General features: G+C 40.0%; 1 protein-coding gene across 1 annotated transcript; it reads right to left on the bottom strand.

The window, feature by feature from the left end:
* Window positions 1-271: 271 nt before the first annotated feature.
* Window positions 272-12,904, bottom strand: LOC144517124 (acid-sensing ion channel 1-like). The gene is made up of 3 exons (XM_078249001.1): window positions 12,525-12,904; window positions 12,245-12,355; window positions 272-488 (listed from the first exon to the last, which is right to left on the bottom strand). The coding sequence occupies exons 1-3, from the start codon at window positions 12,890-12,892 to the stop codon at window positions 272-274; spliced, it is 696 nt and encodes a 231-aa protein (XP_078105127.1). The 5' UTR covers window positions 12,893-12,904.
* Between the last annotated feature and the right edge of the window lie 3,591 nt (window positions 12,905-16,495).

Genomic DNA, 16,495 nt, shown 5'->3' with positions numbered 1-16,495 from the left:
CACGTTCTCATTCCCATCCTGGTGGGGGAACAGGGGGATCTGGACTGATGAAGACCCGCAGATTGAACTGAGAACAAGAATCAGTCTATACAATTCACTACCTTATATACCCTGCCATGTCATTTCCCAAAAGCAAACTTCTTACTCAACTGAGATCATATTATATAGATGTTATAATAATAAACCTCAGCAATGCAGACCTTGTATAACAAACATGCTCAGTTGACCCTCGTCTGGGCAGGCCTCAGCTGGCCCTGCAGAGGACATTTGACTATTGACACGCCTGACTCACCACTTTGAAGTCTTCAGCACTGCACGGTATGCCTCGGTAGTTGCAGGAGAGCAGCATGTCCTTGATGTCGTGGCCTGTTCGGTCGTAGAATTCGCGCATGTTGAACGGCCGGGGCTTATAGTTGTCAAAGTCGGCCCTCTCCTTCAGGATCTGCAGGACATTTTCCTCCACCATGTGTGGGTCCCGGATCTCATACCTGGGAAAGAAGGTTCTGAACTTAATTAATGTGGACATAAGGAAGCACATTCATGAATACACATACGTAGATGCACTTAATAAACCAGTCTGTCTAATTTCATAACTTTGGCATACAACCGACACAACAGCACTGTAATTTTTGTTCTACTAAAGAAACAAATGTAATCGCAGAATCACATGCAAACTTTTTGTATGAATCATAAGAAACTGTATTTTTGAAACGACATTCTTCAAAATGAAGACTAAGAAATATATATATATATATATATATATATATATATATATATATATATATATATATATATATATAAAATATTTTTTAGTCTTTAGTCTTAAAAATAATATAAAATATTTTTTAGTCTTTTGTCCTGCACCTAGTTTTATCATCTGGATGTGTGTGCTTTTGTTAACCTTTTCATTACTTCAAAATGAATACTCAGATATGAAAGAGCAAACAACAGAGTAGACATCAAAAAGGTAAAATGAATTTTCACGGACTGTAATGATTTATTTTACTTAAACAAAAAACTTTAACCTACCCATGAAAGACATGACTTAAAGGAAATCCACCAACTTTAGCTGTACCTCAATTCCATTTAAACAAATTAATTAAACATGAACAGAGAAGCAGCAACGAGTATATTCTTTCTCTAACTGAACAAAAGCTATGCTACATAGTGTGCATGCCAGCTCTCACAATATTATCCACATGTTGTCTGAAACGGGCAGCCTAGATGTGGCATGCCAGCCACCATGGGTGGCGCCGAGTGGGAGAAAATGGCTCATTATATAAAGTATGGGAGTATTTCCTTTCACACAATCATGTTAATCATTCTGCCAAATAATTAGGATGAACTGTGGTGGCAAAGCGGCTTCACATAGTAAGCATAAAAGTTTTCATAATGCTGTTTTCAGATCCTGCGCAGTCTATTTAAATCGAAACACTTCACATAGCATGTGCTACAATTTTTGTTCAAGGCTAAAATATAATCCGGCGTTTCATGAAATGAAGCATTACACACGGACTCTAGTTCTGGCTCGCTCCCTCCACAAAAAAAGCATAAAACAAAAGGACAAAGTATGATTGATTTGCGTGTATCAACGCACACTAAACTGAAACTTAACTACAAAAGCCATACTCACAGAAAATGAAAACAATGGGGAAATCATTTATGACATGCCTCTGCTTGACAACCACCATCAACCTCCAGCACCTGCTCACAGTCATTCAGAGATATAAATTAACCTCAATTAACTAGTGTGGCCCTGCTTGGAGAAAAGACGGCCGGTTGATGACCCCTGCTGAGCAATGGGCCGTCGGTGGTACAAGCATCCAAATTATGGAGTGCTAAGATTAAGCACTACTGACAGACACTTATGAGAATAATTAGCTAGGACACATAGTCTATCAGAGTGAATAGCACTGTAAAGACTGCATAATGTTTTTTTGAATTAACTGAGCAACAAGGTAGCCATTCCTTCTATTTTTATCCAAATTAGAGTACTGCAAAGGAGTAACGTAAGGGGTTTTGATATGAAGTCCTGAAATTGTGTGTAATGTGAGAGAGCAGCACCCATCTTTTATAATAGGGTTAATTTATTGCGTTATTGTAATTATTTTGGACAACTCCATTTACATTTGCAAACATGAATAAGCTAAAGCTAGAGAAAGCAGAATTAGAGTTAGAAACCATGAGAGACAGAGAGAGACAACGGCATACCCTTCTCCCCTGACAATAAATCTGTGAATGACTTTGTGGACGCTGACAGCGGAGTTATTTCTCATGGATATGGGCACTATTTCAAACCATAATTGGTGGCAAATCTTAATGGATTCTTTTTTAATTCCACAAGGTCAAGCTTTGCCAATACTCATGAACAAGTTTTTGTCCCTTGATGATGTGATTAATGTAAGTTGATCCATGAATAAAAAATGAGATTTTACATTATTTCTTTTGTGAGCAGTGCCTTATTATTCAACTGGTGGTGTATTTTCAACTTGTCGTGTTCCAACAAAATGGCCAGAAATGTAATATGTTCCACTGCAGCTACAGTGTTATTTACCTGCTACAAACACAATGAAATAAAATATTCACCATGAGACAGGATGTGCCGTAATTTGAAATGAGGACTGTTTCTCTCTATTGCGCTCATAACACTGAAGAGAGAAGGGAATCCGTCATGCTTCACGTTGAATGGAGTTAACAGTGCTGTAACAGCGAGGATTGGGACTATTGTTCTGACCAAGAGTTGAATTGAATGCCACACACTATTGTCTTCGAATTCAACACTGCAATATCAAAGATCAGGTGTAACATGGCACCGAACACCAAGTAAAGGCTTGCAGAACATACCAGATATTTCATGAGTTGATTACTATGACAATTTATCTAATAACTCCTCTAATACAAAGATTCAACAACAGTCACTATCACACCTATTGTATACAATATCAGTATTGCCAATGCAGTGTTTTGAGTGTTTGCCTCTTATTTTCTCTGCAAATTCAAACTCTTAAATCAAATTTATAAACTTTAAATCAACTCTGGCTGATTAGGATGTTTTTCAAAATGTTGTATTTTACACTTTCATTAGAACAGACAGCTGTCTTCACTTTATTTCTTTTTAATAAAAGCATTAGAAGAATTTGGAAAAGCAACAGTAACTACTAAAGACAAGACCGCTTTGCTCAACATTAAATAGATGATAACGCCAAGAAAGTTTATTTTTTCATTAATTGCTTTCCCTAATACTACCTAATACACTGTTGTTGAAACCATATCAATGTAGTAGTAGGGTTTATACCTAACTGCAGTTGTGTGTGAATGTGTGAACAGATTATGCACTATAAATGTGTGATATGGCTGGCTTTAATTAAATGGGTTTTTTTGGAGTTCATTACCAAAAGATGTGTGAGTGTTAGGCTGAGTGACAGCAGCTCTGAAGAGAGCTCAACCAGATCTTTCATTAAAACATGAAAACAGACTAACACAAAATCATCAATCAAATAATTTGTATTTGTAACATGAAATCGTATGAGGTACAACTTCACTGAAATGTAATCCCTTCAGCTCCTTGATGCATGATTCATCATAAAGTAGAATGTGGCCTTCAGATCTGCACATAGAATCAGAGTCACCCGGTTGAATGGCACCAGCACTCCAGGATCCAGCCACCTTTTCCTGTGTTTACTCTGTTTACACTTGAACACCTGACCGTCCAGCTGGCTAGCTAGGCCAGGCTAGCAGAGTCAGCTGGAGAATGGCAAGTTGATTTCCATATTCTGACTCATAGCCACATGCCATCACCGTCCAACATCAACCAGATAAAGCACAACTAATATTTGTAAAATGACCTGGAGAGGTCTGCACCTTCTAGAATTACCTATCTTTCAGAAATAAACAATGCATTAAGTATTTTATTTTATGAAAAAAAAATTATGAATAAGAATTTCAGCAACTTAACTGGGATTTTAGCTCACAATATCGCTCCAATGGACTGAAAGTCACAGAACGCTTTAAATTGATTGCAATTGCAGAACAAATAAATGGTCTGTATTTATATTAGGGCTGCAACAACAAATCGATAAAATTTGATTATTAAAAAAGTTGTCAACGAATTTCATTATCGATTCGTTGTGTCACAGCGCGAAAGAAAAGAAAAAAGAGCAGAGCGGGGGTAGAGGAAATACGGAGAGAGACCGGAGAGACCCGTAACGTTGCTCTGAAACACACGGCGGAGACAGAGAAATCAGTACGACCTAAGTCATCCAAGGTGTGGGAGCATTTCACACTAAATAAATAGAAAACGTGTTAATTGCAAGATAAGCAAAAGCGACATGGCATGGCACGGGCGCACCACGGTGATGATTCAGCACCTAACACGTAAACATGTTGGAGTCCTTGATGAGGAGGAAGGGAGTTCAACAGCAGGGTAACGTCACTACAGAATCCTACTTTTGTTCCATTTTGAAGTGAGGAACGTAACGTCCCTCCAGTAGCTCTTCTGGTGCTGGTCTGGTGTTTACTCGTTATCCAGTTTGACAGTAATAAAGCAGGAGTGGTATAATTTGCAAGACTAAAGACACGTTTTTATTCACTCACCTTTTGTGGCCCATTCATTTTTTTATCTATTGTCATGTATATATTCTGTGCTTTGTCCCATATCAGTTATTGTTGACAAATATATGTGTGTGTGTTGTACTTTATGTTTTCTTTTATAGCACTTGGTCATCTTAAGCTGTGTTTAAATGTGGTGTATAAATGAACTTAACTTACACTTACACATGATGGTAATAATTTAATGAATAAGCTTCAAGTGAACGTGTGTGTGTGTGTGTGTGTGTGTGTGTGTGTGTGTCTTGTCTGTATCTGCTCTTTGGGTTACTTACCTTTACACAACTATTAACTAAAACAACAAGTATGTATGTGAGTATGTATTGAGTTGATGTAAATTAATGCTTTTATTTTTTTTTTATCCGATTCATCGATTAATCGAAAAAATAATCGACAGATTAATCGATTATTAAAATAATCGTTAGTTGCAGCCCTAATTTATATAGCGCTTTTCTAGTCTTAATGACTACTCAAAGCACTTTTACATAGTACAGGAACCTTTCACCATTAACACACACTGCCATACAAGGTGTCATGATTGTGATGTTCTGTTTCCTGTTTTATTTTGAAGTCTGTCTTGTCTCCCTTGTCCTATCTAGTTTACTTCCTGTCTTTTGTTTTCCCGCCTGTTTTATTGTTCTGCCCTGATTTGTTTCACCTGTTGTGTCACCTGTTTCTTGTTAGTCCTTGTTAACCTGTGTATTTAGTCTCTGTGTTGTCTTTGTCTTGTGTGGGAGTGTTCTGTTGGCTGTGTGTTTGTGTCTGGAGTCTACCGTTTGCCGCTGAGATCTTGTTCTGGAATTAGTTTTTGCCTGTTGCTTTCTAGACACTTTTGGTATGTACTTCATTTTTGTTTAATAAATCATCTAAACTGCATTTGGGTCCAAGCCATTCCTGACAAAACCATGACACAAGGTGACACCTGCTCATCAGATAAACATTCACACACATTTACACTCTGATGGCAAAGCATCTGGAGCAATTTGGATTTCAGTGTCTTGCCTAAGGACATTTCGACACGGGACTGCAGAGCCAGAGATCGAACCACCAACCTTTCAATTGGTAGGTGACCACTCTACCACCTGAGCCACAGCCGCCCCAGAGGAAATATGTTCGGTTTACAAGTTAAACCCTATAAACCATACTACATGTTAGAGAGAAACAGCATGTTCATGTTATGCATGGAAGTCAGTGCAGCAGAAAACGGAATCAAAACTGTAATAATCTTTAGTTAAAGTAACTTTACAGATTGTGATGTATTCTGTTTCCAGTTTCCACATGGTTATCATTTTTAGCGAATGTTCAAGGCACTAAATGTTCACCAACTTTATTTCAAATCAGCTACATCAAAAGATGCAATAGTAATTGCAGTGAGTTAAGCCCAATTGATTTACTAAATAATACCAGTATCAGGAATGGTAACATTTAGGTAAATATCATCAAATCTCACAGGCCAATTAATGACTACAGGTTGTTTCTTTGATAAAAAAGCACAGGCCAAAATCAGTTCAGTGCTCTGTCCCACACTGGGACTGAATTGTCATACTTTGTTCTAATAAGAAGATACAGCCTGTTGTGGTATATTCTGAACTTAATTGAATTGTATCCCGAGCATCTGTCTTATGAGCAACACAAAGCTGCCAGGAGAGCACTTAAGACGCCATGCTCAGATCCCCGAGTCAGGAGGCTTTAGTTGAAGCGCATACAATCACAATAATATGGGTAGATTTTTAATATTGCCCTGCCACTGCTCCCTAAAGCAATCACAGCAAACTCACTGCGTAGGGGCGGGGGTGACTAAATTGGATTATGGGCCACAAGCACTTTAATTTCCTTGCGGGGACTAAAACGAATGAAGAGGCATCTGCATCACTTTGCCACTTCACTCAGAGGAGTGAGTAAACACTAGCAACCACTGACTTAAGAGTGAACTTTGACAGTGAGACCGTGGACACAAAACTGTACTCACTCAGGACTTCACACCCTCAGTTAAAAAAAACAACAGAACAGCAGTTCATACTCCCATTGTATTACATTGGTGTGACACAACAATGAGCACATCTTGATATAATCTCAGGTAATTATCCAATTAGCGCTAATTGAACTCATACAAGACAGAGGATGGGATTGTTTGTGCAGTGTCCTTTGAAAATAAATGCCTGCAGTTGTTCCTGGTAGCAGAGTTTTGATGATAACATCTTAATGATGGTGCACCTTAGGGGTGGAACGGTACACAGAAGTCACGGTTCGGTTCATACCTCGGTTCAGACATCATGGTTCGGTTCAATACAATGGAGGGAAAAGCATAACAAAAATGCAGAAGGCAAATTTTTTTTTATTGTGCATGTCTCAGGCTGTACCACCTAGTCTCATACAGTCTCTCCCCTGAGCTAGCTGCAACAGCCTTTAGTGTGTAAAGTAAGATGTAAACTGTAAAAGAGTAACCCACATCATCGCCAGACTCCATCTGTAACTTGTAAACAAAATAAGACAATCAGCTATTAAACTGGAAATACAGCATCTCTTATTTATGAAAGTGCAAATTACATATATAAACAACAAATATGTGGACGGGATGGCATGTTGTAACGAGGTTCGAGCACATGCAGCAAATACTTGAAGCCCTATTTGTATTTAAAGGCTGGTTAAGCACTGTAGGGAGGAGAAGTTGGACAGTATTCTTTTGTCTCGTTCCAGCGATTGGTACAGCTGGGTGATGGCGTCTGATATGCGTTAGCATGTTAGATGTATTTCCACTTACATACCCAACAACTGCTGAACAACGCCGACACACAGTCCTCGTCTTATCCACCACACTCTCGCCTGTACTATTGTAACTGACCCTGAAGACCGAAGTTTTCGAGGCCGGGACGGCACCAGGCGGGAGGGCATGACATGGGCGGCTCCAGGCTTCATCCATACAGTCTCGAAGTTTTCCCAAACTTGCGATCTTAAAGAGGCCAGCGGGTCCTCTAACTCTTGTGGATCGCCACCACTCGCCATACTCGTCCTTTAGTGCTGCTATCTCTGATTTACTCACTGGACCGTCGACATGCAAAAAAACTGCATGTAGGCGGAGCTCGGCTAGCTTCAGAGCTAAGGCGGGGCTACGGATTAGGTGTCCCGAGAACCCGCATTACATTAGTTCCGCATTACATTAATTAATTTGCACGCAAGTTTTATTTATTTTTATACCGTGTATTCTCCGTGTAAATTCATGTACCGAACCGAGACGCCCGTACCGTTTCGGTTCAATACGAATACATGTACCGTTCCACCCCTAGTGCACCTGTGACACAGCTATTATGCCACTTTAGACGAGATCATACAAATGTAATAGGGCCACAGAGGGGCAAAGCGAACCTAAACAAATCTGTTTTATTGATAAGCAATCACACAAGCAAACTAAAGACACAGTCTATACAGTAATAACATGCAACGCCTTGCAATGATGATCAAATTTAAATCTTTTAAAAACCTTGACCTAACATAAATTGCCTACTTATGTCTCCCCAGTGATAATCTTATCTCTGATAAACAATCACAACATAAATGCAAATGAACCCACATTTGAAAAAACTGCTTTAAAAGCAACTCTTTGGTTTTGTATTTTCAGTGTGATGATCTGGCCTCTCCATGTCCTCTCCTAAGCACTTTTTACACCAGTAAAATCCTGATTAGGGCCTATGATCTTGCTGAGACAGATAACACGGTCAAAGTTATCGAGCGCTACATTTTGCGGCACCGCTTATGTGAATTAGGAGCATGTTTGCAAGCTCAGGAAACATGTTAAAGCTTGTGAACTAAGCAGAAGACTCGCTTCTCTGACTCTCATGAGCTGATCCAACACTTTTGGGCAGCATACACCACACAACCAACACCTTTTCCAAAATGACCTTTCTTTTGTTAATCATCATATAATTGCCCCTGCGACATAATAAAAATAAAATTGACTTTTAATATTCTGCACTGCCGAGTGTGACTTCAACCTGCAAGAACATCAGCAACAACAGCATTTATTTATTTTGGTACAGAGCCTGTAAGTAAAGGTGCTGGTACTAGTAGCTCAGTTATAAACGTATAGCATCTAAGAGAGTGTGGCATCACTGCAAGGGAGTATACTGCCTGATCCTTCCACCGGAGACAGCTGCTCGACACTTTGTCTTTCTTCTGCCATTTTCTGACAAAACCCACAGTGTGTTGCCTGATATGAAGACCAGCTTACCACTGGCATGTTTTCCATCCAATCAATGTTTAATTTAAAAGCAGTGTCTACAGGAAAACCCTTAGAACATTTTATTGAAAAGTTAGATTCAAGTTGTTTCCAATACCTTAATTTTTACCTCCGAAGTCCTTATCACACAGTACTTTTTCTACGTAGTACTCTACGGCTGTGAGACTGTTAAGGCCGTTTTATGCTTCTGCATCAAATCAACGGCGTACCCCCTGCAGAGCCCTCTGCGTCTACGCCGGACCCTACGCCGTAGCCTGACGTGCACCTCTCGAAAAATGTAACTACTAAATACTACTTTGCACGTCGCTCGGCCGTGGCTGGGTAGCGTTGTATTTCCCCCGACTTATCTCCTGGTTCTCCTTCTCCATAAACAACATGAAATCAAGGAGAGGGTTAACTTCTCCTGCTACAGATTTCCCACCGTGGTCGGAAAACACAGGGGAGACACATGGTTTCTCTCACTATGACTCTAGGGTCACTACTCGCTGTCACTCTCTCACACACACAGGCCACTTACGTTGGCTACGGCGAAAGCTCTGCGTGGAGCCTCTGCAGAACCGTAAAACAGGCTTTAGAGTAAGACCTATTAACAGAGCTTCCCATGCCATCTTTAAAGAAGACGTCACATAAAATACCAATCTCTGAGTGGGCAAAAAGTAAGGGGGTGTCTCCGCCAAGGCCAAATGGAACAGTGGTGGCAAGAAACTGTGAGAGAGATGTGAGAGTGTTAATCAGCGGGACAACTCTGTAGCTTAACAAACAGCGCTAATTACACAAGGATAAAGACTTGTTCATCACACAGCTTACGAGACAAGTTAATTGCCTCTGCTTGCAGTCCCCTCTCTCCATCTAAAGTCAGCTCGTTCCAAAGTCATTTGGAGCAAAGCCACAGCTTTAATTTTCTGCTTCCTCTCTCTTGTTCATTCAGTGTTTTGGCCCTTATTCCTTCAGGTGCATCTCACTTCATACAGGAAAGCTGGCTTATTTTGCACTGATAAAAAAAAAAGAGGTGGAAGCCTGTGTTGATATTTCAATGGTCTGGCATTACAGCTGACAGTACAAACATGAAGAAACACATCCACAAAGGATGCAGGCACACTGGTTGAAATTTAAACCATACAAAGCACTAGTACTGCAGCCCCGAGCAATGGAATCTATTGCTTTCCTGTAAGGTTATCACCTGTAATATGGATGTATATAGAGGTCACAGAGCAACGATATTCAGTATGAAAACAGATAATTGGATTTATGTCATTCTAGCATGTACCACAGAGGAAGGCTACTATCCAACTGTGCCTTTGGCTGCAGAACTGTGTGGATCAATACGCTAAAAATACACTGACTAATGTGTTCAAGATTATATTTAGATGTGGTTGTATGTAGTAGATCTTTGATTTTTGCAGTAACAGTTTTTTTTGTTTTTTTTTGCAAGTCCCTGTGTGATTTTAACTGCTACAGCTGTGAATACAGAGTCAAGGATAGTTAGGATAGCAGTTACCTGTATTTCACTGGTAAATGTGATCAGAATAAGCTGGGTGGCACAGAACAGAAAAAGTGAAGAAATTTAAAGTCAAAAGTTTCAACAGTCAACGGTGAGCTTGTCATGGCTGCCGAAAGACTAAATGATCAAAGCAGAGCAGAAAGCAACAAGTGTAAATGGAGGGGAAGGCAGTTGTGAATCACACACACACGTCTCTCCACACTTTGTCAGCAAGGGATTTTAAAATCTACTTGTCTGCTTATCCAATATTGAGATATTCGTATCACATGAACTGTAAAATGATGAGGCAAGGAATTGCACCAGCGGCATTTTCTCTTTCATCATCCTATATTAACCACTTAGAACCACTATCTGTTACCTGGGAGATTCACATGATCGGTGAACCATGTGTTCCTTCTCATTTTTTTAATTATCAAATATGGTACAGTGTTTTTTCCTAGGTTTGTGGAAGACTTACGTGCACATATTTGTCGTGGGGTTTAGGGGTCCTCAATGAAATGTTAGGTTTTTCAATTAAAAAATAAAAATGTTGCATCATTTTGGACCATTATTTGTTACCATATGTGTCTAAAACGTTTGAAAAGGTAGAGCAGATGATAAATAAATATTACTCGAAAAGACGTCCAGTGGGGACCATCTACAACCATTAGATCTGAGAAAGGCGTGTAGAGAGTTGTGATGCTCACACTGATTTAACAGTCATTTTGGGCTGCAACTAACGATTATTTTCATTGTCGATTAATCTGCCGACTGTTTTCTCGATTAATTGATTAGTTGTTTCAGAAAATGGTGAAAATGTCAATAAGTGCTTTCCAAAGCCCAAGAGGACGTCCTCAAATGTCTTGTTTTGTCCACAACGTAAAGATATTCACTTTACTGTCACAGAGGAGTGAAGACACTAGAAAAGATTCACATAAAAAAAATAAAAATAAAAAAAAAGCTGGAATCAGAGAATTTTTTTCATAAAAAATTACTCAAACCGATGAATCAATTATCAAAGTAGCTGGCAATAAATGTAATAGTTGACAACTAATTAACGAATAATAAATTGATTCACCTTTGCAGCTCTACATTCATTCATCTTAGGTGGTGCCCTAAGCCTTATAATGGGAGGGGAAAGCCTGATGGTATCAACATATTTCAACACGTTGATGGTCGGGGTGTATGTCATGTTGTTGCATACAGTTTCATAAATACAGCAGCGTATGTGCAGTGTGGCTTTCAGCTGACTAGATCTGTATCATCACTACATTATTAAATAACAAACTATGATGCTGAGCCTTTTCACTGCTTTTTAGAAACACCTTTAATGTGGACCCTTTTTTCCTGAATTACCTCAGGCTAAGGTCAGTCCAAGTTCATATTCACTGAGAGCCTTAAAAGGTTTTGCATGCTCTGTCCATGTTGTTTGAACATCTCCTGGTGGCCTAACAGCGACGACCAGTGAGACAGGTGTTAAAACACTGCGTTGCACTTCCATGTGTGTGATGTAAGCTTTCACCTTAGAAAAGTCAGACATCAAAGTAAAACTAAGGTTAACATTTCCACGAGGCTACTGAAAAACTAAAAATGTAATTTTAATAGAAGTCCAAAGTTTCACTAGTGCCTTGTAGACTTAAACTGCTGGGCCTACAGAGTAAAGCATCAGCACTTCCCTTTACAGAAAATCTGAAAATCTAGGGAGTTTTGGTATTTAATCAGTGGGTTTAGGGATTTAGTGATTTAATGGTTGTCAATTCATTTAATTGGAATAAAGAATGGTTCAGTTTTTAGAAAACTGCAGTGAAATGTGTACTCAACTTGAAAGTGTACAGTTTCAGCTAAATGTTTCAGTCTTGTGACTGTTATCTCATGATGAGCAGTGGACACAAATCCTAAATCAACAACTGCTAAATCCTCCTCACCGATAGGTTTCCCTGAGGCAAAACATTATCTTCCAAGCAGAAAGTGTTGTGTGTCTGTTTGGGAGTCTGTGTGCTGAATACTGGTTTGTTTTAACAAATAGAAGAAACAGACTGTTATAGGTGAGGTGTGTTACTGAATGTCAGGAAATCAAATATTAGGAAATGTCTGCTTGTCTCAGGCATGCAGACTGACATCATGTATACAGAGCTACTGTAGGCAACAAGCAGCCCTAAAGGTAAAGTACCTGGGAATGAGAGACACACACACATACATACACACACATACCTGCCGTTGAGCATGGCCAGGAGCTCCCCAGCGTGGTACAGGTCGTTGCGCGTCACCCGGCTGAAGCGGAAGGAGTTGAGGTTGCAGAAGGTGACAGAGGGGAACACCATCAGGGAAGCCGCCACCTCGTCCAGCTTGGTGACATGGGGGTACTGGAAGTATAACTGCACCCGGTCCACACACACCGTCACCAGCACACCCAAGGAGCTCAGGAAGAACAAAATCCACAGGGTGCGCTTGATACACATCCGCTCATAAGTGAACATGTGCGAGATGCCATGCAGCGTGGACCTGCTGGCGAAATCTTCAATAGGAGCCGGCTCCTTGTAGTCCATGTCCTCCGAGTCCGCATTAAGATCCATTACGTCCCTGGGATGAGTTTAGATGAATGAAGGCTATGGGATTGCAAACGAAGGAAACTGGCTTTACAGATAAACAGACGCTTTATTAATGGGAAGGAGGTTAGTGGCTGCAAGTTCACGCCCTTCTACGCATGTATTTCTCATGCAGCCTGTGTGAGATGTTGCGTCACTGACAGCCGGCAAAATACCCCGACATTCAGAGCATTTTACCCAATATATCCTCAAAATACCGAGTCCTTACATGAAAACACTCGAAGAAAGTATAGACGGGGAAAGCATGTGCAGTACCTGGGCTGGGGTCACAGTTCCATCATAAATAGTCCGGTGTGGAGCGCGCATGGATAGATGCCAACGCTGTCTTCTCCTCGCACACTTCTGTGATATTACCGAGTTGATATTTGGCTTCCACGCTCAAAATAAAAAGCAAAAGCACTGGGCAGGACTGCAAAAAAAACAAAACAGATCACTTAAATCTGCGAGAAAAACAGGGAAATCTGAATGAGAAAATCAAAGCGGCGGTATATTCTCGCTCTCTGTGTACGGCAGAGTAGCCTACACTGACTACATTGCTTTCCCAGCTCTTCATATACAAACCCAACACGTGCACAATAAAAAATAGCCGCCGATTTCTCGCCCGTTAGCGTTTTAAAAGCAGTCGTCTGGGTGTTCTGGGTTTTTTCACAGCCAGCATAAACAGCTGCATCACAGAGGAGCTGGGTCTGTCAGAAAGCTGCCTCGGTGCGCCTCTGCTCGCTTGCATCCATTCCCTCCTCCGAGCTGCCTCCACAACAATGCAGGGATACTTACTCCGGTTTCACTTGGATTCCCGCTGGTTTATCCTTGATTTACAGTGTTCGGGGGAAAACATATGTGTAGGCCTACCTAGGCAAAGAGAGGCAATTACGGCCCGAAATGCTCAGCGTTATGAATTAAGGGGAAAACACCTCAGGGGTGGTCGCGGTTTGATGGGATCAATTAAATTCGCCCCCAACAGGAGAGAGCAAGGATAGGACGGTGTGCTCTGTGTTTTACACCAGGTGACGAAGTCCAACGTTGGTGTCACTTCAGCAATATACCGGCTCAAATTCTAACGGGTGGAATCCGCCCGTTGAGAACAACTTCGGAATATCCGTAATGTTAACGGTTTAAATTCTAACTGGTGGAATTCGCCTGCGGAGAACTAACTGCTTCGGAAACCCCGAATCGCAGTAGCACAGCGGCTAGTAATGTTAACGTTAAGCTAGCTGCTAGGTCAATATAAATAAATAAAAACTCACTAACAAATTACCAACTAAATTAGCGGGCTATCGGTAATGTTACACATGATACACTTTGACGTTCTTACATACTGTCTATGTTGGCTACCACACAATAACACTAGCTAGCTAGCTACCTAGTTACTACAAAAGCACAAATTGACATTACAGTGCCATGAATGTTAAAATGTAGCTAAGGTAACGTTTATGTCATTTTTCTTACTTTCTTACTATGCCTTTAATATTGACTGACCTTTGAAAAAAAATATGTTAAATATAAAGGTATATCCCGTATATCCTCATGAATTAGCTAGCTAAATCCCTAATCCTTCATGAAAATATCCTGCTTCTTTTTTCCAATCTTCACTGTCCAAAATGTCCAATTGGCGCGAAGGTGCTACGCATGCGCGGATCACTACTTTTTCTTTTCTGTTTTTTAAAGGCGGTTGGCATCCAACAAGTTATATTAACGTCAACTACTGGATTTGAACTGAAATCGCCACTTATTACAAATAATAATCATCCCACTCATTTCCCAATATTCTCTCATTTCAGTTTAAAAGAGCATAACCTCTTGGGGCTCCGTCTACTGTACCAGTACCGCTGCATATATTGCAATATTTTTTTTACGGGATTACAGCAGCTTCAGATGACGGATCTTTTTCGCTTCTTTTTCAAAGCCCATAAGTTATTTATTGCTCTTGGGGACAATTCAGAAAACACAACAACATTGCTCAGAAGGATACTTTTTTTAAACTAAAAATACGGAGTTCTGTATAGGGCTGGGCAATTTGTCGATATTATGTTGATATTATATCAAAATCGATATATGAGGCTAGATATCATCTTGGAAATGTAATATGACATAAGTGTTGTCTTTTCCTGGTTTTAAAAGCTACATTGCAGTGAAGTGATGTAACCTTCTGAACTTACCAGACTTACTAGCTGTTTTATTATTTACTTTTACCCACTTAGTCATTATATCCACATTATTGATGATTATTTATCTAAAATCTTATTGTGAAAATATGTTGTTGAAGCACCACTTGTCAACTCTACAATATTGTGGCAATATCAACATTGATGTATTTGGTCAAGAATATCGTAATATGATTGATTTTCTCCAAATCACCCAGCCCTAGTTCTGTGCCATATCCTGGAGTAAATTCAAAACTGTAAACACTGACTCAGTGTAGTGACACATTCTTAAGGGACAGGAATGAAAATGTCCTATATGTAAAAATACTTTAGCACTGAGGGGACCGCTTCCTGGAAGAAAAACGAACTGCTCACAGAAGTGAACTAACTAATAGTTTTTAAAGTTCACAAATAAATATTGTTACTGCTTTAGGTTCAATACACACCATACTCTACAACTACTCATAAGTGCAACTGACACACCTGTATAGACATTCACATTCACATACATATTAGTACACAAATGCACAAATTGTATTGTACACAGAAACTCAACACAGGTAGGTCCAGGTGTATATTTTCCTACAAATACACAAACACACATATGCATATGCATACTTGTGTATGCACACATATACTGTAGTGCCTGCATACATATTGTGTACACACATGCACATACAACACATACACATTCACACATGTTTATACATGAGTTGTACACAGGCTCACACAAATCCCTAAACAAATCTATTTTCTCTCCTGACCAATTCTCTGTAGTTGACTGAATGGAACATCCAAATATGTCAGAGTGAGTGAGTGAGCCAAACACAGGCAATAAGGCAGATGTGTCGCAAGACTGCCAGTGCCAAATCTGTCATAGAAACCATATTGCCAAGAGGCGAGGGGAGCTCACCCATGAAATTGTTCATAATGCGTCCATAATTGCCATTTGCCATAGTATTGACTGTGACAATGTGGCAGTCAGATGATCTATAAAGCTGGCATCTTATATTGATCAGCAGTGCTGGGAAGATGAGCCATGCTCTGTTCCAGTGAGGTGATGTGAATTCTGGGTAGACATTGTGCGGCACACATGGGTTTGAAATTACAGTAGATATTAAATGACTGAGGTACACTTTGATAGCAGGTGCTGAGATGCAAGCTTACCTAAATTAAGCTTTTATCATGGTTGTTTGTCAGTGCTACAATGATGCTGGAGTAGCTTACTAAGAGGATACTTCTACCCATTTACATTATTCTGAAGAATATGATAGTGTAATGCTCTTCAGAGGTACCTGGATGAATAGGCCTCTCTAACACAGTTGTTTTTCCAGTGCATCTTTCTTTGCAGGCAGCTCTTTGGTACAGCTCTGCCTCGACTTTGCTTCTGTCCAGGCCTGCTTATGAATATATTTCCATGTATTGGCAC

The sequence above is a fragment of the Sander vitreus genome, chromosome 4 (genome assembly GCF_031162955.1).
Source record: "Sander vitreus isolate 19-12246 chromosome 4, sanVit1, whole genome shotgun sequence".
Taxonomy (NCBI): Eukaryota; Metazoa; Chordata; class Actinopteri; order Perciformes; family Percidae; genus Sander; species Sander vitreus.
This window is presented reverse-complemented; position numbering and strand designations above follow the sequence as displayed.

Excerpts from the sequence above, each read along its gene's own strand:
- LOC144517124 (XM_078249001.1), bottom strand. The coding sequence starts at position 12,892 with ATGGATCTTAATGCGGACTCGGAGGACATGGACTACAAGGAGCCGGCT. Across the intron at positions 12,356-12,524 it reads ATGCTCAACGGCAGGTATGT|TCTGTTTCTTCTATTTGTTA; the intron begins GTGTGTATGTAT and ends CACCTATAACAG. Across the intron at positions 489-12,244 it reads TGCCTCAGGGAAACCTATCG|GTATGAGATCCGGGACCCAC; the intron begins GTGAGGAGGATT and ends CTTCTTTCCCAG.